Here is a 27,477-nt window from a genome sequence, read left to right on the forward strand (position 1 = left end):
AGAATTGCCGTTATCCCCTTAGTAAGGACTTCGTGGACAGGACCCCAAGGATACCATGGCAGCCCATCTGGGTTGCTGAATCCATGTTTCATCTTGAGAATCATCAACTGAAAAACTGTGAATATAAAATTTCTATTTCTTGTGTTGGCCAGAATGTTCTACATGTATACATCATTTGAGTTCTGCCACCAACCTTTCCAGCAAGTCAACACAACATACAACCTACTAATAATATGTTTATTTAAAGCACATATTAATACTGAATACATTCTGTAGTAAATTTACTAATGTGTACAAAATGACAATACAAAAACACAGTGATTTTAAAACAATAAGTGTAGTTTTTAAAAAACTTTATTAAAATGCACTATCACATCTAATATTTAAGTTCACTAAATAAAAATCTGTCAATGCTTTTTAAGCAGCACTTTGTAAATATAACACAGGTCACAACTTTTTCATAGTGGAAATATCTGGGAAAAGGTCAAGATACATTTCACAATTTTTAGTAATCTTTACATTACAAAACAAAACTGATTGCTAGAGCAAATATTGGACGGTATATACCATGTAAAGAGTATGACATTCATTTTGCTTTTGTGTATAATACTGTAAAATAATTTGTAATGCTGTACACTTCCCACATTTGATAAAAATCCACAATACAGTCATCACCAGTAAACCAGTCCCCCCCATTCATGTCCTTCTTACACTTTTGACCTGACAATTGTGAAGAACTCCACAATTGGCATCCCATCATTGGCCATGGCCTTAGTTGGTTCAAGTTATTCTAAAGTCTAAAAAAAAAAAAAAAAAAGCCTTCTTATCTTACACCATTCAGAGCCTTATGGGATCCCTCTCCCAGCCAGCTGGAAAAAAAGATCCATAGACAAAGTGTGCTTGTTTAGTCTTTGTTAGGCATCCATCTAAATGACCACTGTGATGAACCCCTTCCAGGCTTGGCACGACCAGTACTGCAAAGCAGTGTAGCTTGTGATAACGTGGCCCAGCCACTTCAAACAGTAATTTAGGGGATAGAAGACAAAGGGGAAACAAGAAAATCAAATTAAACATTCTACTCCACCCACTCCAACCCAAGAAATTTTCCTGTGGGGTCAACAAACACTGACTGAATGAAATGATAAATTATCTATTAATGGTCATGATAAACACACACCTTGTACTGTAACATCTTTTGCAGCACCCTCAGATAAAAACGAGGGAAATAAATGATGCAAAGATTCCTCATGCACTGAGGTCAGTTTCTTGGCATATTAAAACCACAGACAAGCCCTATATAGTTACAGTTTCCTTGTCACAAGTGGTGACTACCGATAATGAGTTTGAACACAGTGCTGTTAATGTACGCCACACTATTAATATACATGTAGGTATGCATTCTGTGATAATTGCAAAATTAAAAAATAATATTCCCCTCACTCAGGAATTTGTTATCCTATAAGTGGAAGGCCCCATGAGGAAGGAGAGAACAAGAGAAACTGGTGTGGGCCTAGGGTGGCCTAGAGCCTGTTAGACAACATCTTCTTGATTTTTTCAATTCATTTGGTCCTTGCTTCACACCATTCATTCAATCATTCATTCATTCATGCATGCATGCACGCATGCAATCTTACAAGCAAGTCGACAGACTCAAAGCTCTAAACCTTACAGCTTCAAATTTCCCCGTTACGTTTATTGTCCATCAAGAAGTCTAATAAAAATTCTAGTAGCAAGTAATTATACATTTGTCTCCCCTCCCTACATTCTATTGTCAGATGAGAAGGTTGAGCAGCAAAGCTTTATCTGCTCATCAGTCACAGATAGGTTCTTCACATGGTTCAGTGCTCAAAAAAGCACTGGCAGTCCCTTAGACCATGTTGTGGTGGTTATTCCGATCTATGATATCTGCTGTGGGTAGGAGCTCCTTCTTGATGGGTGAAAGAGGCATGCTAGTGGTCTTGGCTTTGGGCTCGAAGAGGTCAGACACATAAAAAACCTGGAGGGGAACAGGAAAGGACAAGGTCGTTGGTTTCCAGTCAGTCATCAGTCAAGTAGATTATCATGCATGTCCTTATATCAACAGCAGAGCTATGCAAATTAAGTGTATGGTGATCTCCATGTAATTTTTTCTGTAAACTGGCCAATGAGAAATCCTGCAACAGCAGATAGCAACATGGATCCTATTATCAACTTTTTTGTAGCAAACTGGATATGGCTGTGATATCGGTTAGTGATGCTGTCTGACCAGTCTAAAGTATCGTATGTCTGAGATGCAATGAGTCACATCTTCTGAAGACAAGAAAATTCAATTCCAGTCACAGGTACTGTATGAGGTCACTGGCACTGACTGTGAGAGGGGGAGAAATTAATTTTAAAAGCAGCCTTTCCTGTCCCTGCAGTGACAACATTGGCAAAGCAGGAAATGGGAGCTGGTTTACCTGGGAGTGGTTAACAGGATACGGGTTCATGAAAACTACTATTGTGATGGACTTCCTCCAGACTACTTAGAAGAGTCCCCTTAGATCTTAAATGGCCACAACACCAGACAAATTGACCTTCACACCAATTCACAACTCTTTACCCATTTATACAGCTGGGTAATTTTTTACTGGAACAATTCAGGGTACAACAGCTGGAGGTGGGATTTGAACCTGCTACCTCTGGGTCCAAAAGCAGCAGCTCTAACCACTACACTACCAGCTGTCTCCTGTCAAGTCAGATGAAGAGCATGGAGTCTTCTGGGGCTGTATAAAGGAGGAGTAGAGCCCTTTGAGCTTTGTGCTCATATGCTAACTGCAGTTCAATTAGGAGTCAAGTTCAAACCTCAAGTGAACTGTCAATTCAGAACCCTCTTCTGTCACAAAGCTGACCCAATTCAGAACCCTCTTCTATCACAAGACACATTAAATCTTGCTGGCAGTTACTCCATTAGGAGTCAGAGAACATCCTGAGTTCAATACCAAGAGTACGTAAGCAGTCTTTCCTGAACCAGACATGTGAAAAATCATCAGGAAGTGGCACTTCATGCTATGGGTTCTAAAGATGATTCATTAGAAAGCTCTCTCACAGGACCACAAGTCCTCAATGTCAAACAGTGGAAAATAAAACTACATTAAAAGGAACAGGGTTTTGCCCACCATTGTCCTTTACAGTGAAGTATGTTAAGTTACTACAAGTACCCTGGAGAGAGGCCCCTGGTGGCATGGAAAGTAAGTAGTGGGGCATATCTGGAACATTTACAAGGTGCCAGGACTGTGGTCATGCTGCTACATAGTGAGAAGCAGTCTTCAGCAATTCCATAAGGGACCGAATAAAAACGTTTGCCTCCCCAGAGAGAAGTATGAGGATGCGATTAATGGACAAATGAAACTCTTTAAAAATAAAATTAAAAATAAACGCAGGTTTTATAGCATCTTAATCGAACACCAAATGAGGCAGGAAATGATGCTGTGAAATGACCCACTTTCAAACTCTATGCTGACATATGTTATTACATTGTCAAGGTTTTTTGACACCAAAATGTAATCAGTCATTGCAAATGTGTGAAATACCATTTCTGAACATGGCAGCTTTGCATTTCAAGAGACACAAGAATTTAAGTATCAAAGTATCAGGCACGACTCAACATTTGCTTTCCACTCTGTGTTGAGATTAAAAATTGTAACACACAAAAGTGTTTCCAAATGTTATTCTTTCCTTTCCTGGCAGAGGCTGTGCTTACCCCCCTAAACATTTCCAAAGCTGCACTTTTAAGGAGCTGGACCAACTGAAGAAACAGGGTCCATCTGGCTCTGTGATGAGTGTTACTGCCTGCAGGCCAAGGAGGCTGGTGTGCGTGGGCTTGGCAAGGGGAGAGGTAGCAGACAGTACTGCGCCAGGGTGATGGAGTGACTAGAATGGTCAAATGTAAGCTGGGCTGCTAAACATATCCAGAATGCGTAAGTGCATTTTAAGACAACGCAAAAGCATCCTCACAGGCCCATATTTAGAATTTCTGCCTTAGTCAACACAAAGGAAAGAAAGGAGGCGGCAGTAGCACTTGAAGATATGGTATCTTGATTGCTGAGCTGCCATTCCAACAACTCAGGAACCACTCAGCTAGTGTATCTTGGTTTGGATGCCTCTTCAAATCTTGAGATTGACAATGACCCTTGATATCCTAAAAACCAATGGTGATGCATAAGGTCAGGAAATGAAGACACAGGCATGTCCTGTGCCAAGAGGAAATACATATTTAGCACTTCAAAGGCACTTTATCTCAGGATTTCGCTGAAAGCTCATGATAAGCAAGCTGAACTTCTGTTTGAGTACGGAACCCAAAATGTGACAGCATTAACGAAGGTGAGGTTTATTTCTAACACACAATATCAAAAAAAAAATGTACAAATCGAAATCTTGAATGTGGAAGCCCAGTTTTTTGCATTAGACAGCCTATATTCATGTTCAGCTTTAATTTCACATTTGAAAGGCTTAGAGCCTCCTTTTTCCAATATTGTGTTTGAGTTGGGAAGATTCTGAAGTGGGGATAGTCAATCCCTTTATTTACAACAGATGAAGGAAATTCTAGCCCAGAGTACCTTTGAAAGCCCTTAGCACCCCACACCCTCAAGAGTGTCATACTGTACACTCCAGTTTCACGCTTTTCGTTCTCATATCCGTCAACACAAACTACGAGATGCTTTAAAGGCCAATTCTAAACCGTAAGTTATTAAACATTTTAATTGCACTTTAAGTACTCACAGATGTGCCTTTGGCTGGAACTCCAAATTTGGAGAGGAGGGAGAAAAAGCTCTTCAGAAGTGCCATAAAATGCAGAATGATGTACATAGGCCTAGAACAACTGGGTGTAGCATGAGTCACAGAAACAATGTGCACATCAGCACCAAGTGTCATGGTTTTATGTTTAAATACCTTTATTACAGAGAATGTTAGTTGCCATGAAATCATTGTTTTTAAATCGCTATACTGCTCGTGGATATGGTATGGCAACTCTCCCAAACAAAACAATGGACAACATGTCTCTAGAACATTGCTGACCAACAGATGTCCAGCAGAAGCAACAGCCTTCATGATCACAAATCTGTACTCCACTGCCCCTCTTCAGAAAAACAAGTCTTGGGCAATGAGGAAAAAAAACCAAAGCCTTAAACATCTCTGAATTACCCTTCAGTGGTGGTAACTGCTCAGTAAAGTCTTGCTCCATAAGTACCTTTCAGACAAGAAAATTTAAGAATATGAAGTTGAGTCACAAAAACAGGCATTCCCAGGGCACTGCGTGATGAAAGACACTCCCACCGATTGCAAACATGAAGGTCCCAAGTCCTAAGCATACCCAACCCCGCCAAGGCACAACGGGCTGGAGCAACACAGACATAATGGGTGCAAGATACACACTCCTGAGGGAGGGGGCAGGACCCCAACCCTGGTTCTCACAACTGAAGGAGCCGTACCTGAAGTTTGTGTTAAAAACCAAAACCTGAAAATTATGCTCTATTTAGTTAGCAAACCTAGGCGCAAGGAGACTTTTTCCAGCACAGCTTTGTTTGGTTTGTTATCCTTTTGCTTTAATATTTATTTCAGTGTGGAAAGTTGTGGGACATGTATCAAAGAGGAAGCTCACGACCACTTTGCTGATAGAATAAAATGTCAGGAATAGAAGTGCCCAGATCTTCCAGATCTTTGTGCAATCACTATAGAGTCATTAAGTGTCACAAGCAGAACAAGCAAATACTTTCAAACTAACCAGCTACTGTTCATTATTGGACCTCAGTATGGTCCTTTACCTTTCTATGCCAGTGGTAGCACAGCTCCACAAAGGCAGGAGCTAGGTGCTGAACTAGGTGCTCAGCCTTATATCCTCACTATGGTTTGCATTAATTACAAGTTCAGAAGTTATTATTTAGCATACATTTCTTTAATTAAAACTGTTAAAGAAAATAAAAGGGGAGGGAAAAAAAAAAAAAAGGAAAACGCAAATTTTAAAAACTATTGAGGATATACTGCAAACAATTCCAAACAAGCAGCTCTTCTAGATATTACTTAAGCTCTAGTTTACTGAAACTACAGAAACTAGATACACGTCTAAGAAATGACAAACGTTGACTAAAACAGACACACAAACTACCCTACTTATATGCGTATGGTCCTTTTCAAGCCATGCTCAGAGTTCTGCAGCGCGTATGCGCACACACACTTACAATGCAATAGGCCACCAGCGCTCCCTGCGCGAAGCCTGCGAGCACATCGGTGGGATGGTGCTTGTGGTCGGAGATACGGGAAAGGCCAGTGTAGAAGGCCATCATGATGAGTGTGAACTGGAGGAGGGGGCGAAGCAAACGGGCACCTCGCCATGTGAATCGTGACTGAAGATAGAACTGAAAGAAAGAGAAACAACTGTCAAGGACGTGTTGAAAAACGCAGTCTGCATATATAGAAAATCAAAATGACCAAGATGCTAGAGCCAAACATTTACTAATACAAGTTTAGTAAATAATGCTTTTAAGCAGGGAATTGTGAGGTGTGCCACCTTATACTTAAAGACAAGTATATTTGCTGAACTTAGCTGAAAATAACCACTGTGTGTGCCCAAATCACCACAAGACGAGCCTGTGACTGAAACCTAAAGGGTTATTGCTAATTTCTCTTCAGTAATTCTGTCCAGCAGCTGAATAAATACAAGCAGCTGTAAGAATCAACCCAAAAAACTTAAGAGCCTGCTGTCTCCTTCCGACACTGATTTTATGCCCTTAACTTTTGCATTACAACTCAGGACTAGCATTACAGTAATTGTTTTATTAGTAGCACATTAATTAAGATATAATTGAAGCGTTCCCCAACTGATTCCTTGGCTAGAGAAGCACAACAGAAATTAATTCAACCAGCATGTTCTCCCTCCTATAAAACAATTATTGCTCAAGAGTCGCAACCTGGAAGACTGCTAGGAAAACACATTTTACCTGACAGTTATCAGAAAAGAATCATATGATCTGCGTACCCAACAGAGTGTATTAAATCAGATTTTCAGAACAAAAAAAGTATTAACCATTTCTTTCTTGGGAATAGAGCTTCTAAGAAAAGCTAAATTTTAACTATACTTTTCTTTCAAAGGGACAGAAATACACCTCAACTTTTGTATGAGAACCAGAGTAAAATTTAGTAGTAATTATTTGCTCAGCACTGAGCAGTGTTAACAGATCGATGTGAGTGGGAGGAAGGATGGGACAGGAGTTGAACAGCAAGACATTCAATACTTACAACATTCAGGTGTTTATCTACATTAAAATAGGTCACTTTCCACAAAACCACACCTTCAGTTTTCACATTTACTGTATCAGCACTTACATTGTGAGGGTCTATTTAAAAAAAAAAAAGGCTGAAAATGGGAAGGTTACAGGTGATCTTACGACTTCTTGCAGATCACTGCCCTACAGCCCTCTGGTGCCAGTCTGTTTATTTTCGCTGCCTGGAGGTGGTGAAACTCAAAAGGAGGAAATCTCAAAAATACTGTCATTTTCCCAAATTCCCTTGACAGGACATGGAATTTATTATTCACTTACATACTGACTCTATATTATGTTCAGCTCATTACTGAAAAACTACATTGTATGGGTTGCTTTTCGCACCTCAACATACAAACGCACTATACGCCATGACCAATGAGCAGCCAGGCTGCGGCAGTGGGTGTGGCCACACCTATACTTCTCTGTTGGCTAGCACAAACTCGAAGCTGCACAATGCCTAGAATGTTGTGGCACATTGTTTACACAAGTGGTACAAAATAAACAGGGCCCAAATGCAAGGGGTTTGCGAGGAGAGGTTTTTCAAATGGCTTCTCGCTAACGTCCACAAGGAAGGAAGAGCAAGCCCTGACTGCTCCACGGCGTACCACAGAGACTTATTTACTGGATGCCAGCTGGGTCTGCGTGCGGTGATTACTTGGATAATACAGCCTTTAAAGAGTCCCGAGCAATTGTTCAGAAAAAGCACGTTATGATAAAAGTGAACCATTTAACTGAACCACACATACAGGTCAAAGGTGTTGAGCATTAATAGCAATATTTCTTGGGAGGTTCACTTATTAATATATTAAATATTCAAATTACATGCAACTATGCAGCAAACCTTTTTAGAGGCAGTTGGGTATATTACATTAGGTGCTAGTTTTGGGTTACTGATAGGGAATTTGCTCTAGTATGATCTACAGGAGGCAATCTTGAGAGCTGCAATAAATACTGTATGGGCATCAAAAACCAGACCCACTCTTCTATCTTGATTGCTCAAAGCGGCAAACGAAGTGTGACCGATACCTTTGCCTTACCCCCAACCCCCAAAACTCTCGCACAGCCAGGCACCCAGGTTTAGACCCCCCCCCCCCCGATGACAAAGGAACACCAAGGGTCAAACCTTTGTCCTGTAGTAGCTCCCTATCATGAAAGAATGTCTTTCTCTTTTTTCTCTCACAGATGTGAAAAAGAATCTGATAATCTTCAGAGACAAGGAAGGAGCTGTGGTTTGGAATGATTCAGTGCTCTCACACTAACACTTACGCCTGACCACTCTGCTATATGCATTGTTTCAAAAACTGCAGTCACACTAATTTGGCTTTATTCAGAATGTAAAACTTAAAAATTACTGGGTAGAATTACCCCCTCATCAGTTGTCCCGTCGACCAACATCAACCAGATGTTTGCGCTGTAACAAACGCGTGCTGGCACACAAGGAAATGTGACAGGAGCCAGCTTCCTTCTCATTTCCCGCACCCTCACCTCCTCACCCTCCCCCTTTGCCTTCTGCAGGGGTAACAGCTTTGGCACCCTTGATCGGTTCCCCCGCTTTCTCCATGCACCCGTGGTTCCCTGGAAGGCTTCGCCGCAGAATCGTATGTTCCCAATGCGGTCTAGGACTTCTGGACAAAAACAACCCACTGCCAAAACCAGAAGCCATCTGCTGTAATGGAGAGCTGTCTGAGGAGAGGTTACAGCAAGGCTAGGAAACACCCGTACTACAAGGCTTCATCCACCACAGTACATGCTGACGTCACGTCCCGCCATGGCCGGCTGGAAGAGCTATGAGCACAAAGGACTGGGGGATGGGGGGGAATAGGGAATCCCAAAGACATGGTCCAAACTACAGGAGAAAAACTATTTTCGCTGACGAAGATGTACATGCTTTTTGTAATCATATTTACTATGGTTCACAAACTAGTCATTTTTACCTACTTGTACTATCATTCAGTTACTTTTTAGAGCAATCTTTTAAAGTTTAAACTAATCCAAAACAGTTCAAAGATCTAGCAAACATGAGACGTGAATAATACGTTCGGGTTTGGACAGGACATTACAGTGGTCTTTGTGACATCTAACTTGGCTAAGCCATACAGAAGACAAATATATTTCAAAAACTGCAAATTCATTTTGTCATACTCATCTCAAAAAAAAAAAAAAAGGTTGCAGAAGACCACATAAGGAAAATTTTTCCATGGATATTTTACAGAAGTCTAGTACTCTGGTTCACCTCCCAAAGCTTCAGAAATGCATAGCTGCCACATCTGGCCTGGATGTGGTGGACTCTTCATCCTGGGCCCCTTTTCTAGGACATTTGAGGGGCAAAAGGGTCTGAAGGGAGATTAAGCTGTGCTGGACAAAAAAGTAGGATGTGGGAAGCATGGCCAGATTTGGGTTAAAGGCCTTGACTGACAAATTAGGAAAATGTCTGGAACAGCAAGTTAAAGGAGGCAGTGCTTAAAATCTGCCCTCATTCTGATAGTTTGATCTAGGATGGTTGCAAGTATAGCTCATGCTGAAGCTGATTAAGGTTCAAATGGTGAGTATTAAAGAATAGAAAGAGCAAAGAAATATACACAAGAATCAAGTTTTATTTGACCTGTTCAGTGAAAAATAATTTCAAATAAATGTAGTCTTAAATAAAGATCTGTGTTGTGAAATTCCCTGCAGGGATTAACAAAATTAATATTAAATACTATCCCATCTCTAAAAGGTGGAGTGACACAAGGAGACTGCCCACTGTATGCTACTGCAACCAAAGTGAACTTCTTTCCGTTTCATTCATTCATTCATTCATTCCACTCACGTTTGTTTACATGTTTCCGAGCTCGAGCATATTACTCACCGCTAAATACAGCATGGTGTACAAGGAGAAAGAGGCATGGCCTGAGAAAAATGATTTCCTAAAAAGGGTAGGGGGGGGGGGGGGGGGGGGGGGAATTAGGAAAAACCCAGCAAACAGTTCAGTGTTTTAAAATATCTATTTAACTTATTCTTTGCAATATACATCTATATTTTCTACTTTATATTCCTCATCAAAGTCCATAAATACTTCTTTGCAAGATGAGTGATCATTACACAGAACCCTGTTTTAGGAGTTCTGCAGAATTATCACCATCGTCATCATCATTTAACTACTGTATAATTTTTCTGCGACTGAAATAATTCAAAGTTCACACTGGAGCTTTTGTGGGGGGAGAACATTGTGTCATACCTGGCCTCCTGAACTTTGCTGTCCCCACCCTGGCACGTGTACTGGTCTGCAGTGATGTAGCCGTGGGAGCAATTGAAGGCAGAGAAGTCTGGCCTGCACACATCCAGAAAGTGGGGGCGCAGGCGGCCCACCGACACCTTGGCGATATCCGTGAAGGACTGGCTGACAGCACATCCAAAGATGAAAACGCCCACTTGCTTGTAGAGGGCAGAGACGTAAGGGTTGCCCACAAAAGACTTGGAGCCGATGTTCAAGTAATGTATCCTGTAGCACTCCCCAATAATGATCTAAAGAGCAGAAAGAGAGACAAACAGCCAAATGCCACCACTGTTAATTTAAAAAATCTGACTAATTTCAAATTCAGTCTTCATAAAATGCCAGTCAAAAGTACAACTGAAACTCAATGCGGACAACACTTGTATGGGATAAACCGGACAAAACAGTGAAAGGCAATGAAATCCAAGTGTTCTACATCTCCAGGGATTGCTGCAGAGCTGGGAAGACATGTTAATTTTTTTCTGCTCAAACTTGTTAAATTGCCTCATGGGAAGAAAAACTGCTCTCCAGCACATGTACTCAATGTATGAGTGCATACTGACACAATCATGGCATCGTTTGTTTTTTCTGTCTTACATAAATCCCATCGTCAAGGGTTTGCATATGGTAGTAATTACTGTCAAACACAGAGGTGGGACATGAGTATGGATTAGAAGGCGAGTGAGGACTGAGAGCAGAGCAGAAGCACATCCACATTTAATGGTGTGTCCTTCCTGGGTTACAAAACCCATTATCGTCGAGCTGAGCCGCATGGGTCACAGTTACATAAATGTGCAACAGCTTATACTGAGATGTGGTGGAATGTAGCATTATGATGCTCTTGGGAAATGTATAATGGAGCAGGTGGTTAGATCTCTAACTGTAGTGATGAACAAAAGTTTCTCGACAAAGAGGGGGGGGGGAAATCCAACAAGCAATAAACTGCACGGATTTTAGAGAAGACATTTAGCTGATTGATATTCACCATTCTCAACTCAAGAAGCCTCTCACTGCATCTAATATTTACCTAAAAGTGTCCAGTTTAATGTGGACAATTTCAACCACTGCTGTCATGCAACAGAAGCAAAAAGTACAATCTTAGGTAGATATCGTTTTCAGAAACTAATACTGCGTTTTCAGAAACTAATACTGCATTTTCAACTGATCGTGCTCTTCACTCTTCCAGCCACTCACTCAATATTGTATTGTTAATTTCAGCAAGTCACAATCTAACATCCACACAAGTAAACAATTCAACATCAGTAGGCTGTGCTGCACTCGTACCCTCAGAGAAGTCTGGGTAAGAGTCAGCCTGAGATGAGCGGTGCAGGAGATTGGTGGTGCAGCAGGAGGCGTTAATTAGCAACAGCTGCATCGAACCCCCCAGCACCCCACAACCAAAAGCCAAGGGGGCAGCTGGTTCCAATAAGCTAACTGCTGAGCCGGGAGGCCCATCACCCCTGCCAGGGTGCACCTCTTGATTCTTCAACAGTTCTGGAGGACACCTCAGTGACCTTTCTCTGGAACCTGCCCCTCTCTCTTTTATTCCAAACACCCTTTTACCCCCGGAAAACCTCCCAGATGAACTGAGCATCTTCATCACCAACACTAAGGACCTGCCTGGTTCCCTGCAACGGGTTGATGAGACAAATCTGGGTGCTCCTAGTGCAGACACATGCTGTCTCTGGACCCATGGCGCTAATTTATGCCACTTTAACAGTGGAAAATCTGAGTAGTGCATCTCAAATAAAAGCAAGTTTGGCACTTTATTTGGGCTCCATTTGCAGAAGAGGGCCAAGATTAGAAGTTAACCACCCAAGTAAAAGGGTTCTGTGCTTATCGGCGTGATGGACCCGAGTCTCTAAAACTAGACAGGCCTTCATTTCCCAAACAAAACGCCCACACTATTACATGTGTAGCTGGTAAAGACAAGCTGCACCCTTCTAAGCAAAACCTACTGCCGCAAGAGGCCTCCAAACCTTACCCCATGTTGCAACAGCTTTAATTACTGCATCAACCATAATGACATGGCTTCTGGGAGTTCTATTGCCATAAACCCGCATCATTGCCATCCCTCATGTTTACAGATTACTTTTGAGACTGACAATATTGGCAATGGAGCTCTGTGGAAATTCCTGTCCATTTTCACTTCTTGCTGTTCTACAATTCACAGTTGCTGACACACCTAGAAGGAACAGATCCTTAGTTTGAGAAGTTTTCTTCTTAAAGCTGGTCTCAGCAGCTTTAAGCTTGTTTAGCTAGCAAGTTCAGCTTGGTCCTAAATGGGGGTTGTGGAGATCACACACCAGACATGGTCACAGGTGTATGAGCTGGAAACGCCTCAAGTTTATCTTCTTCCCTGCCTTCAAGGATGTTGTCTGTCTAGGGTGTCAAAGGTCCTAAAGCCACTCTGAACTTGTCAGTAACATGTTAAAGCAGCAAAGTTAGACGAACAATACAAGGCGTGAAAGATAAAACAAGCAAGACTGCTTTTGATTTCCCCCCCCGAAGTAGAAAAACTCAAGAATGAGATACAACCACAAATTTGCAATCATTAAAACAACCGAATGCAGAAAATCCAGGAAAAAAAAAAAAAAAAAAAACACACAACAAAAAAAAATTGACGACAATGTTAATAGCAATACGTTTGAAAGACAAAATTCATGGTTCTCCTGGAAGTCTACCTCTGGAAAAGAAAATTTTAATGAAGTAATGCAGTACTTTGCTCATCCTCTGTAGAACCTACTACATTATGTATAAAAAGTGGTAAGAATAAGAACTTACAGAAAAGATGGTAATAAAAATGCCAGCAGCACTAAGAACAGCATCACTTATGGTGTCTCCAGGTTTGTATGGGTACTTGATGGACTCGTCGTTGCAGTAAAACCCTCGATGGTAGGGCTTCACAGCACTAGTTTCAATAACCAGGAAAGGCAGGCCAGCTACAGCGAGGAGGGGAAGAAGGGAAACAAAGGGAACAAAGGTCAGTGACAGATACAAACATGGTGTGAACAGGAAGAGATGCAGAGCAGGTGGGCCAGGTACCATGGGACGGGGGGTGGTGGAGTCTCACTTTCTAAACCGGAAGACAAAAACAATTCCGATTTGGGATTTGCTTAATGAAAAGGGATTCAAAATATTCCACAGGATACTGCAATTTGGGATGAATGGGGCAGATGCTGGAGAAACAGGAGCCAAGTCCCATTCTTTGCCCATCTCCTCCATGTTGCCTGACCTGTCTGCACCACACAGCACTTAGGGGTGACTGGCTTAATGAGACCCACAGCCAGCAGCACCCAGGATGGCATGGTAAAAGAGTAGCCAATGCTGTTGCTGCCACAGAAATAATTGTGTTCGTAGGGAAGAATGGTGGACATGTGAAGCAAGATGGGGGCACTATGACTGCGTAAACAGTGACATCAGCCCACCTGCTGCTACTACTTACCTGTACCAAGAGGATTTATTTGTGAGTGTGGGAAGAACATTCACATAAACCAGTTTTTTGTTGCTCCCCTCGGTTCCACTGCCTGACAGGCACTGATAACAAATGTATTTGGGAAGTTTGGTTAAATGAACACTACTGGTATCTTTTTCTTTGATAGTTGGATGGAAAGCTTGAATGCCTATGTGCACCCCAGAATCCCTTAATGGGGATTGAAAAAGGAAGGAAAAACATGCACAATTTCCATACCCTCAAAAATTATATTTACAACCGGGAAAGGCAACAAAATCAAAAAACAAAGAAGTTCATTTTAAGAGACTGTGGTTGAACAAACAATGGTCTTTACAATTTGAGTTATTCATACAGCTAAACATTTTCCCGGTGGAATTCAGGTTAAGTACTTTGTTCGAAAGGAATAACTAAGGTCTTTCCTGAGATCTGACCTGGAAACCTTGTTCTGAACTACTTGTTGCCCAGAAAGAAGTTGGAAAGCCTGCCAGTTCTTTCCCCAAGTCAAAATGTTGTGTATAAAATGCAGTTTAGCAGCCTCTGAGAACAAACCTGAACATTTCCCAAGTGAGCAGGGAAATGTCACACTGCTGAGGGCTGTTCATGCTCCATCTACTGCTTGAGTATCCAAGAACAGCAGGAATCTGGATGAGATGTCCAATTAATGCTTATAATTCAACAGCCTTCTTCTGACATCGTCAGGCAATGGTGACAAAATTTCACTTTAAAGTGGATATTGGTGGTATACGGAATCTCAGATTAGCGCTGACAGGGCACTTCCACAAAGCCTGAAAAGAACTAGCTATTCAGAGGCAGCATCAGAAATACAGCTCAGGGGCCAGTGATGGGCAATGACAGATTATGATGTAAATGAGCGGGGATGTAAGCAGGGAAGACCTACAAGGCTGGAGCCCTTATGCCGATGACCACCTTAATTTAAACCAATTAGGCAACTGGGGCTGTGCACAGAAAAGGTCACACAGACCCAAAAAATGGACTCTGACCCTTTCAGGGAGTGGGACAGAGGCACAATTCCAAGTTTTTCCAGGGAATAAAGACTGCTAGGCTGAATCAAAATTTGATTTTTTTTTTTTTTTTAATGAAACCAAGCAGTCCAGCTAAGAAGCACTTGGTCCAAACCATGCCTGAGTGTTTACAAAAGTGCTTCTGTCCAAGCTACCTCCTTCAGCTCACCGGCTGCCCTAGACCAGGGCAACATTGTCTTACCCTCTATGCTATTGCCATGAGAGCACCTCAGGAATGTTGGGACTTCTCCATCTTCGCTCCCCTTGGCCAATGGGAAAAACAACAAGTTCTTTTGTGGTGCAGTCAGAAAAAGGCAGAATGCAGCAAATGCACAACCCAGTTCACTAAAAATGCAAATTGTGGAAGGGAAAATTTCCAGGGTGCGTGGTGCTGTGGGAGGTGGGGTCAACCTCCATCTACGACTTGATCAGTTTGGAGTGTGCTGGAGGGGAGTGGAGAACGAAGAAGCCATGGGAGTAGAAGTGGGCAGGGAAACCAACACAAAGGCCTGAGAAGAAGTGAATTCTGAAGAAACCCTCAATGAGGCCCAATTCAGCCTAACTCTGCAGCTGTCTCAAGGCAACACAAAACAAAACCTGATTACTGGTCTCAAAACAGCTATGTGACCAGAAATCCAAAACAAATTTTAAGGGCTCTGAAAAATTGTACTTCTCTCCCCAGTGGATCACTCACACAAACTAGGCCCTTCGAAACTAAACAGTTATTCAATGATGACGATAGAAATAAAGTGCATCAGTACATTTTAACAAGTCCAGTCTCATTTGATGAAAAATGTACAATTTATAGGGGAAAAGGAAATTAATTCATGAGCATCTTAGTCTCATTCAGTAAGTGTGCTGCCAGACTAGCTCCAGCCCAACGAGTTTACATAAAGATAAGTCCAGATTTTCTATAGGCTCATTAAACCTTAATGAAAAACAACTGGAGCCCATTTTCCTGGGCTAGTTACAATCTCATGTGGGTGGTAAGCATTTACACACCATGCCTTTAAGAATTTCAGTAAGAATATCTGATTGCAGCATGCAGCTCTGGGCTAAAACTATGTGCATGACCCCTTTAATCACTCAAGTCAGCTGGCGATGTACTATTCGCAGTCAAATCAAGAAATTAATCTTAAGCACATTAGCTGTGCTTTTGGCCACGTCTCATCAGGCTGTCACTGAAAATGCATACAAAGATAAGTTCCTTACATAACAAGACAATCTGGATATATTTCACCCAATGAGACCTCCTAACAGGGTAGCAAGTCAATACTACAACACAATGTGTGTCTAGTACTTTGCTCTTCTCTCTGGAAGGTTTAAAGACACTGGCACACTGTAGCACTAAAGACAAGTAACCTTGAGTCTTTGCTAGAAAAATATCCAATATAGCCATTCTACAATTTAAGGCCATCAATTATTAAACTGAAGGAACAAAAACTGGGAGAAAAACACCATTTATACTTAAGAGTTGATGGGTTTTATTGGTAGGAGTGGAGATAACTTGGTCTATTGCCTTGTTCATACTACAATTGCTGAGTGACACAAATGGAGAACAGGGACCAGCACTCAAGTGGTATTTGGCATTAACTGAAGCCAGAGACTGAATCTGATGGAGAACAGGTAGAGAAATTCCAGAAGTCAGATTCTGCGAGACACTCCTCCATCAGGAAAATCAAAGAGATGTTAAATCTCAGTGCTCTCCAGCTGGCTGCGTAGATGCTCAACCCAGACCTCAAATTCCAAACACACTGCAATGACATCCTCTTCACCTGAAGATGCAGCATGATTCCACACAACTTGGTAACGGCCAAATAAATACCTTCAGAATGATGCCAATAAAAGGACCCAAACACCACCTACTAGATACCCTGTGGCTTATGTTGGCTCTATACAATTCATGGTATAAATTAATACAAGGTCTGCTGCCACCTTCTGCTGCACAGGTCCAACAATTTTAATACATCTTGTGTACCACCTGCAGAACTATCAACTGGTGCAAGTTACATTCTGGAGTCACTAATCCTTGCACAGATCAGAATTTCTTGACTGGGACTGATTCAGCAGAGAACAGCTGGGGACTGGTTCAGAATACACAGCTTCTGGTGTTGCTGGCCCCAAAGAACCAAAACCTGAATGATCTCAAAGCAAAGAACGCAGCTCAGGGAAACTATGCAGTCACACATCAAAAATGTCCCAAGTGTTGGGAAGCGATGCCAATAAAGGAAGGGTCCACCACACTGTGGCTGCAAAGGCATTGGGGGAGATTGGGGATTAGGGAACCGAAGGGGGGGAAACCCTACTAAAAACACAAAACAGTTAAATGAACAGAAAACGTACAGCAGATCACAGAATAAGTTAATGGAAACTATTGTTATGCTGAAGCAGAAATGGAGCTAAAATCTCAAAATTGTAAAAGCACAGCTGATGTCCAATACCTCTGAAAAACATCCACTAAACAGTATTTTAAACAGGAGACCCATGTTTAGTATCACCGACTGAAGAGGTTGGGGCTATTAAAGTCTGCCAGCACACTGACATCATGCGCTTGCAAGTATAGTTGGCACATTATCAGGCAGCCATGGTGAACCTTTAAACTCAAACAATTGCACATAGGAGCTGAAATTAAGGTGCACTCCACACCTCTCCAACCATCATCCACCAAAACGAAATCATACACTCCTTGAGGCCTAAAGCGATCGAGCAGATCCCAACTGTACACTTCTGCTGGTGACAGATGACTGAATGGCTTTTCCTCTTAGATGGGAAAGGACCAAGGTTGCTTCTCCATGGTCAGAAACCAGAGCAGAAAGTTCAAATACTGCAAATGATACAACATATTCTATAATCACCCCAAAAAGAAATAGGAAATTTACATTTAGTTAGAAGAATGACAACGAAGGTACTTCTACCCTTAACTGAAAAAGCAGTTAGAATAAAGATCTGTGCACCAAGAAAACATCAAGACAACATGGTCCAAGGCAGCCCCCTGAAGTCTGCATCCCTTCTTGTGGTCCACCGGACAGACCCCTGTTGCTTTATCGATGCAACCAGCTGAGCGGTGCACGGCGCCCGCAGCGCCAAGCCCTTCCTCCTTTATTCTCTCAATGCACTAAACAGGATACAGGACTCAAGCACTGCCAAAAAGAGTCTTTACTCCAACAATGTGTTTTCATAGAAATGAGAGCACACTTTCCCATTTGAACTCTGCTTACGCCACAGCTGAAAGGAACTGGTGTCTGCCGTTTGGGAACCCAGCTGCTGTTCAGGGCTGATGGAGATCTTACATCATTTCATTGTAAAGAGCAACTTCAGCTTGTCACACAGCTTCATTAATGTGCATGAAAATTTGGTCACCACTGAAAGAAAGCTATACTTATTATTAGCAGCGATCTCAGCTCTCCTCCATAAGGATCAAGTCTTTGCACTAGGTCTTCTGTATGCAAAAATCAAAATGTTTATTCAATGGCCATGTAATATACATAAGCCAAAGGACCAGCACGCTTTAAATGACCTGCCAAAAATCCTCCCGCACATTGAAACCTGTATCCATTCCATATTTCTCAAAATTATCTAACAGAAGTTTCTCTTCCATGCTTATATCGAAGCATGCAAGAAGCACCAAATACCATATACAAATCCCTTTTTAGGCCCAGTAAATTTCAGACAAAAAAAAATAAAAAAATAAAAGCTTCCATTTCCACTGAAGGTTAATAAGTACTAGAAAAAGATGTTGTAATCTTATTCAAAATTAACTGAGACTGGGCATTGTGTTTTTCACAGCAGATACTAGTGAGAGCTCACCTTCCTCTGCCGAAGGGGCTGGACCGCGCTCACAATGCTACCGCACCCTTAAGCACAAAACTGAGCACCAGTGAACCTGAGATACAAAAGATGGCAAGACAAAAAACAATGGCATATTTGTATAAGCTTGACCCAGAATGGAGAAATCTCAACCTTGGATGAGGGTGGGAGGATATTAAAACAGTGCAGTGCATTACTCTCCCAGCACTACGTTCACCACAGCCAGACACGCTTACAACACAGGCGTCGGAATTCATCTGGCTTCAATCTCCACTAAGATTTATTGGAATCCATTTGTGAGGCAAAGGCACTAAAGGGAGGGAACATGGTGACAGTTCCTGGTTTGAATCAGAAAAAGACACTTCCCAAACACACACCAACTTCCAGCACTTGAACCATTGGAGCTGATATCAAGTCAGACCTACGAAACAGGATAGAACAAGAACCTACCACTGGGTTTATGTAGAAAACACTACCATGTGCTTTATTTATATATAATTGGAAAATTGAAAATTAGATAATTACACTTAATATGAATATTTTGACTTCATGTCAGAATTAAAGCAGGAATGAAGCTCAGCAAAGATGTTCACACATTCAGCGTGCCACAATTCCAAACAGTACAGCTGGATGAATCACAACTTGACTATCCATGGCCTAATCTCAATCTGCTGAGCATTACCAGCCAAACCTACACAGATGGGTTTTGCATGAGCTGCTGATCCATGTTGGAAGGTGGGACAAAATGGCAATAACGTGTCTGCCTCATACTCTGTGGTTACTGTGTCAAACCACAGCTGGAACACACTACAGGCCTGTTGAAAGACACAGAAAGCCAGAGAATGCACTCAGAGCCAGCCCACAAAAACAGACCCACCTTAATCATTGCTTTGACCACAAAAATGCTTTGAGACCTCGGAATGACCACAAAAAAACAGGGAAACAAAAGAAACACCAAGAAGAATACATGTTCAACATACGCAGGACAAGATGCTATAACGTATGGGAATATTATGATAACTATGCTCAAGGACCCGGTCCAACCGACTTCACCGTGAAGCTGCAGAGAAAACATAGAAAGAACTCAGTACAAAAGTAACTGGAGTCTTTCCACAATACCATTTTGTGCACTTCTGAATTTACAAACAGCAAAAAATTACACACAATTAATCATAATCGATCATAACAATCCATAAGGCTAATCTATCAAAGAATCTGGTGACCGCAGAGCTACATTAAAAGACTCGTATTTTAATGCCTTCTACTCTTGTGATAACACCACGGTCACTGAAAGAGCTGCAGCGTCTGCACTCGGCCAATTCTCCTGGAAGACCTCCGTGGCCCAGCTTCAGAGGGCACCAGGCAGGTTTCTGCCCGCATCTGCCAATGACCACCTCCCCAATCCTTTTGCCATAAAAATGGACCCATTGTCTAAAAAGCAAATCTCTCCTCTTCAAAGTTTCCCTCTATGGGAAACTGTCAGATACAGACTAGTTTAAAAAAAGACCAGGACCATTACTGACCCAACCATGACCCTTGTGTACCACGCAGACTGCACCGCAGTCACTCCAGTTAAATACGCCATACTTATTAAGCCAAACTAATGTAAACTAATGACAAGTAGCCAACTCATGGAAATCACTTGGGTGTTTCGCTAGGTAAAGGCATATGGTGATTTACTGGTCACCCCTAGTACGATTTAAATGGCAGCTATAATTCCGCATTCTCAAGAGATGTGTTAATGCTAAATTATACGGTCGCCACCATTGTTTTTTCCCCCCTTCAAGCCTTATTTCTGTTTAGTTTTTGTGGGAGAACAAGGATGCGCATGTCTTCAAAACATAAGCAAAAACCTCAGTAATTAAGGCATTATCCTTGCTGCAAACACGGCTGTTTCTCATCAGAAAGGCCTGGTGTGCAACTCCCCCACCATGGTCGAATTCCCTCCATCGTTCCCAACGACCCTGCAGCCTGTCCTTCTTGCAAACTGGGACAAAACGGACATCAGAGGCAGACACCAGCATTCAAATGCCAAACCCTAATAATGCTCCCAAATTTCACAACCACGTCAAAGTGTCAAATAAGATCAAATATTTAAAACTGTATGAGGTGGTGCCACTTTACGTGGGGTGCAGAACTGCACTGGTAAAAGCCAGTAAAAGTAAAGTGTTGGTGAAAGGCCGGTGCTGGAGAGCACAGAGCAGCACTGCAGCGTCTGCCTCCAGCATCAGGAAGTTTGTGGCTTTACAAGGAGCCCAGCTAAAAGCACACACAGTGTGCGCTCTTACCCGGACAGGTGCTGAAGGAAAACCAACTGCTTGTTCGACTGTCTTCGCAGCAGAGAACGTAGGGAAATAAGCATAAAGTATCTGGGTCCTTGGGGGGGGAGAATGCTGTTTTGTGGTGAAGTCCTTCAGTGAGGAAATTGCAGGTTGGGATTTTAGTGATGGCCACAATTAAAAGGAATGGCAATCCCAATTTTATGGGCCTTGCAAGAATTGAAAAGGCATTGAGAGAAATTCTGCTTCCCTTGCAGCACTTGGGTGCCAGTTGCCTGGATGCTCTGCAGCCATTTTGACAACTAATGAATGAGGTCAACAGGGGGCGCGGTGGCGCAGTGGGTTGGACCACAGTCCTGCTCTTCGGTGGGTCTGGGGTTCGAGTCCCGCTTGGGGTGCCTTGCGACGGACTGGCGTCCCGTCCTGGGTGTGTCCCCTCCCCCTCCGGCCTTACGCCCTGTGTTGCCGGGTAGGCTCCGGTTCCCCGTGACCCCCTATGGGACAAGCGGTTCTGAAAATGTGTGTGTGTGTGTGTGTGTGTGAGTGTGAGAGAGTGAGAATGAGGTCATATCAAAGGAACAAAGATGACATAATCCAGTAGTAACAAGCACTGCACCCTTAAAATGAGTTGACCACTACCTTTGGCACATAGTCACTCCTCAACTTTAAACTTAGGAAAATAACAGGTTTAAATGTAAACAAGTGAATGAGTGAAATTAGACGTTTGGGTCACCAGCATCTCTACTGAATTTTGACAAGAGCCCACCCACCGACTGCCCTGAAAGAGCTCCTAGGTACCATGGTTTCCATGTGTTAGAATGTAGCACACCTGTCTGACTGGATTACATGTCTAGGAGGGAGCAATTGGTACTTGTGACACCAAGCGGTAAGGAAGGACAGAGAACCTTCCACCACTTTCTCGCTAAACCCAAGCAAAGCGAGGTCCCCTGTCCTTTACAACCCTCTCTAAAGCATGTCGGAAGTGTTGTCCGATGTCATCTCAGCAAGGGCTCCTTTCCTGCCGAAGTTAATACTGTATGTATAAAAACTACTAAATGCCTGCTGGTTTACTTAAGAGGGGAAATATTTTGCAATTTAACTTGGGTCAAAGAAACGTATTAATAAAAACAAAAGTCACATTGCAGTCTAGTGAAAATGTCCTCGCTTCAACAATAAAGTATCAATTCTCTAAAAAAAAAATAAATTGATCAAGATCATGCTGGTCCATGTTTACATAAAGCACAACTAACTCTGAAACGCTGATGGAAAGGGAGTCTTGTAGACAAATCTGCATACGAATGTAATTATGTTCATAATACAATCTGAATATGAATGGAACTGCTATGACCGTATCATCCACAAAGGGGCAACCACCTAATTGGTTCTGAAGAAAGTTTTCTGTGGGATTAATGGAGAGAAGAGAGTGGTTTAGCAATCCAAATGGGCTGTGTTATTGCAATCAACTGATCGCTCCTACGCACCGCACCCCCCCAACCCTGAATACCCCACAATATGTCATGGCCAATTCCTGGGACACAGCAAGACACATGAGAAGGGCTGAACTCCACTGCAGTCTATTAGGAGCCAGGGGCGTGGTGGATGCGGTCTCGGCCCCGATAGTCAGTCTGACCTGATAGGACACCGCTTGAACTCGTCTCGCCCAGTAGAAATCAGCTGATAAGCAATAATAATTTAAATGGTTTGCATTCATTCATAAATTTCACTCGAGAGGCCGGGGGTGGTGACTAGACGACAGAGTAAATTCATTTGCGGCTCCGAGTGCGTATACATGCTACACAAGGGCAATCTCGATGTCATATACAGAACCTAACTAAGTGTCAATGTTTTAATGCACATCAAATGCGATACCTGAAGATGCTGTGCTTTGCTGTCAAAGCAAACTATTACAAACCATTGCAGCTAAGTCATTTAAAGTCGCCCTCCAATACAGTGAAAGTAGTGCATTCAACACGTGACTGCAGCTTCAAAACAAAAACTTTTGAATTGTTTTGTTCCAAGATGCAAAACAAAGAGCTGCATTTATGTATTCCGAGGAGCAACTCTGTGCATTAAAAGTCAATAGTGCCACTAGTAATGTTTACTCAGCCTTAAAAAAAACAAAAAAAAAAAAAAAAAAAAAAAAAAACAAAAAAGGCAACTGAGAAGGAAGGGTCCCATGAACCATTTTTTAGTGACTGACGGCTAACAAGGAACAATGAGCAACAATCATCGGTATTTAGTGCGGAAACAAAAGCTCATCCTTCTCAGTTTGCCCTGAGATCCTCAAATTGTTTTTCTGCTGTCAAACAGGCAGTGTGAATGAGAAAAGAGTATTTAATGCATGTGTTCCAGCTGATAGTATCGCAAAAGGCTCATAACGGATTAATTTCTAATTCAACGTACACTTGTGTGATCATGATATTGAAAGTCACTTTTTACCATCATGGAACAACATCGCGACGAATGCTAATGAAAAGTAGAGCCGCTATAGGTGCAGACGTTTCAAGCTTCACTGGCGTCGTTGCCCAAGAGTGATGATAGTAGTAACAACAACAACAACAACAACAACAACAACAACAACAACCACCACCACCAGTGTGTCACAAGAAGTGCGATGAAGAGAAAGGGAGAGGCGCGCACGTACCCAGGAGCAGACAGAAGAGGTCCAGGCACACGAGCAGCTTCCTCCTGCCGCGCTCCGCTCCGCTCCCGCCGCCGCCGCCGTTGTTGTTGTTCAGGGACGCGCTTCCTCCGTTCCTGCTCTCCGCGGCCATCGCATTCTCATACATGCAGCCTTGCATTTAAAAAGTACAGCTTATTCTCGCTCTCTATTTGTCAGATCATGCAGATTCCCCCGCGAAAACTTTGAGAAGCGCAGAGAGGCGCGGAGCTTTCGCACTGGTTTGTGCTCAGCTCGCGACGCTTCACATGGAGAAGGACGGTCTCAGTTGTTCCGCTGACTTTTCTCAGGCGCTCCTCACAGACGCGCTTCTCCCGCGCAGCGCACGTCCTCGGAACAGACTGAGCCGAAGAGACTCTGGAGTCTGGGGTGAATAGAATCACACTTGCGCGGTAACCAGCGAAACAGCAGCAATAAGTTCGGGATTTTGCGGGAGCGCGCGGCTGCTCGTCTTTTATAGGCGACTTGGAGGGACCGCTAACCTGATCGATCCGATCGTACCGCCTGCTCGATCCGAGATTCTCCCTCCTCGTCGTCGTCTTTCCCTCCTCTTATGGCTCTTCTCCCTCCTCCTGTCCAGCTCTCTCGTGCAGCTGAGACCTGCGGCGATGAGCCAAGCCCAACCCCCTTCCTTCACCTACAACACAATACAATACGATAGTCACAACTTTCACGTCCGAGCTGCGTTCTCCCAAGTGCCAGCGACTCGCCTCGAGCGGCCCCGGCGGACACATCTCGGCCAATATTCACTCATTCACGTAAAATACATAACACTTACAGCCGCACACCGAAAAGCTGCTTGCTTCTCTCTTAAGTAACGAAACACGTCGATATGAAGTCCTGTCACTACTTTAAACTTTTATATACTGATTTCCAAGGCAACAGGACTTTAAAGACACAACAACGTCCCCCATGTACTAGTGGCTTTTAACTTTATTCCCACGATGATCTCCATGGTAACGTGCAGGACGCGCCTCCTGTGACAATCACCAATTAGAATTACAAGGGTTCCTCACCGCTATCGGGGCGCGCGCTTTTCTGATAGCCGTCGGCTGGCCGCGTGAACGCAGGACTTTAAGAAGAAATCAAGTAACGTTAGCCGGCGAACAAGTATGCTCGTGAAGAAATATTTACAACAAAATACCAAAGCTGTGATTAAACACTTCGGATCGAATTTCTACAGTGAAAATATATCTAGTAGAATGCATATACTTTATGATCAGTTTATGGTAGCAGTCATAAGAGGCATTAGTTTTCATCACTTTAGAAAACACGTAGGACACAGTAAAATACGCATTTCATACAAACATTTTTTATATTAAAAATACAAACTATTTATGTAATTCGGCCTCCAGGTAAAATCTGTGCACTAAACCATTTTCTTTCCAGTACCTTCAGAGTACAAGTGTCTATGAGTATGAGGACTTAAATTTGAGTCACAAGACAAGGCTGCGAAACAGTGAACAGCATGTATGATACAGGGTTAAAGTAGTGTATTGTATACTTAATAAAACTGTTCGTCGATACCGGCAAAAAATGAACCTATTACACTTAAAAATAATTAAACCACTTTATAATGCAAGTCTGTAGTATTCCAGATGCATACAAAAAAAACTTTAAAATTTAAAGCAACAATTCCGTCTAAGAGACACTGACGCGGTGTTTGTAGAAGAATAGCGCGCACTGGTGGACAACTGATTTAACTACATTTTTCATACCGCACTGTACGACGTGACCAGGCATAGATGTCTATGTATTTGTTTGCATGGATGTTGATTTTCGCGTGTGTGTGTGTAAAATACATGGGCACAGCCCTGCCAACGCTGACACACCCACCGACTCGCTGCTGTGCGACTCCAAGGACCGCTAATCTGACTCCGCGATTTATGGATCTACTAGTCCCTTATTTCTTCTTCTTAGCCATCTTCCTCCTCGTTCCCCACTTTCAAACTACTTTGTAAAAACTCAGACAAGTTTAAAAATACTTTAGAAATACTTAAATATACTTTTGTTTTGTCTACATGGTAACAGCGTCACTTCAGGTGCAATAGTCTATTTTGTTGCTGCTGCTGCCTCTCCTGTTAGTCACCGTCAATAAAACCAAATTAAATAGGTTTATTCTTGGATTAGATTCTGATGAAATATTACGATAATGATTTAAACAAAACGCTTTAAGCCTTTATTCTGTTTTTAAGATTTCAAACAATGCAAGGTTCTCGGGTGTCCCAGTGACAGTGCCACCAGAGATATTGTATAAATGCAATGTAATATTGAGTGGGGAACTTTGTATCTTCAAAGACATAACTCCGATGTTTGTAACAACAAAGTACAAATGGCAGCAAGACATTTTGCTTCCACGTACCTGCTGGGTCAAAGTCCTCACGGACAGAAGAAGGGACACAGCTGTAAAAGAACAGTAGAAAAGACAGTTTTTGCAATGCCTTAAATGGTATACTTCTGCCCTCTGCTGGTACTTCGATTAACATTCTACTTGCTCCAGAAGTCCCACCCCTTTGTCACCCTTATGAAGTGCAAGTAGCCCATTAGGGGTCTTCAGCAATTATGAAGAAAAAGTGAGATCACTGAAACAGACAATACTCAATGCCTTCTGCGGTACATTGTGAAGACTAATGATTCACAATTAAATTAATTGCCTAAAATCTTTGCTCAAGGTAATTTAAGGCATCCTGTACTGAGCTACATACAGTATTTCCTCATTTAAACAGGGTATTTTTTTTTGAAAGAGGAATTCAGGGTAAGCAACTTGCTTAAATGTACAACAGCAGGAATAGGGATGATGATGATCTTATCCTACAATCAAGTCCCTACATTTCACTGCTTAAAAACAGGACAAGCAGAGAACATATCACTACAGCTTAAACAGCAATCAAACTATCAGTTATGTGAAAATCTTCCAAAGATATCAGGTAAATTATTGATATGGGGGTTATTTATTGGTCCTTCATCAGCATTCTGTTTTCTATACCACTTTATCATACTTAAAAAAAAGCTTGAGTTACATACATGGCTGAGGAGAAGCGAAGACGCAGGAAGGTCAGGCTTCAAGTGGAAGCTATGAACAGCACCCAGTACATCTGTTGCAACCGCGGCAAGGACTGTCATTCTCGTTTGGGCCTCCACAGTCATGGCCGGCGATGCAAACCACCGTGAAGTGGACAAAACCAAGGCGCAATTCCATAGTCTTTCTAGACTGATGGATGCCAATGATGATGATGAGTTACATACAATGCAAAAAACATTTTTCTAAAGTAGTGAATGTCAATTAGAAACACCAGCATATAGGAATATATACACATCACATTTGAACCCTGTTAAGATGTACAAGAACCCACTGCAGCACAGATTCTCTGTGCAAGACTGGAAATACACCTGTATGACATACTCAGTCAGACTGAACAGGTACCCACACATCTGTACTTACCCACACTAGATGTTTACCAGCTGAATATGATAATCACTCTACCTTACATCCGAGATCACGTCTAGACTGCAGGATCCACATGGCATACAGGTAGCTCTCAAACAGTGCAACCAACTGTAGATTACATTTTGCACATCAAGCAGATCATCACAACTTGAAAAATGGACTGTCTAGAGAATACACCCATAAGAGTTAATGTACTCCATTTAAAAAAGAAAAAAATTGAAGTAGGGAAATTCCCATTCTCAGGCATGTTTTTT

General features: G+C 42.4%; 1 protein-coding gene across 4 annotated transcripts; it reads right to left on the reverse strand.

The window, feature by feature from the left end:
- Nucleotides 1-421: 421 nt before the first annotated feature.
- LOC108935206 (phospholipid phosphatase 3-like) lies at nucleotides 422-26,980 on the reverse strand. 4 transcript variants are annotated; one of them, XM_018753622.2, is made up of 8 exons: nucleotides 26,800-26,980; nucleotides 26,138-26,178; nucleotides 23,740-24,412; nucleotides 13,318-13,475; nucleotides 10,498-10,784; nucleotides 10,129-10,186; nucleotides 6,198-6,374; nucleotides 422-1,996 (listed from the first exon to the last, which is right to left on the reverse strand). In XM_018753622.2, the coding sequence occupies exons 3-8, from the start codon at nucleotides 23,894-23,896 to the stop codon at nucleotides 1,868-1,870; spliced, it is 966 nt and encodes a 321-aa protein (XP_018609138.2). In that variant the 5' UTR covers nucleotides 23,897-24,412; nucleotides 26,138-26,178; nucleotides 26,800-26,980; the 3' UTR covers nucleotides 422-1,867. The 4 variants fall into 4 exon arrangements, with proteins under 4 accessions (XP_018609138.2, XP_029106142.1, XP_018609142.2 ...); XM_029250309.1 differs by lacking the exon at nucleotides 26,800-26,980 and having other exon boundaries at nucleotides 23,740-24,375; nucleotides 26,138-26,187; XM_018753626.2 differs by lacking the exons at nucleotides 26,138-26,178; nucleotides 26,800-26,980 and adding an exon at nucleotides 24,554-24,967 and having other exon boundaries at nucleotides 23,740-24,375.
- Between the last annotated feature and the right edge of the window lie 497 nt (nucleotides 26,981-27,477).

This window comes from Scleropages formosus, chromosome 3 (genome assembly GCF_900964775.1).
Source record: "Scleropages formosus chromosome 3, fSclFor1.1, whole genome shotgun sequence".
In the NCBI taxonomy this organism is placed as follows: Eukaryota; Metazoa; Chordata; class Actinopteri; order Osteoglossiformes; family Osteoglossidae; genus Scleropages; species Scleropages formosus.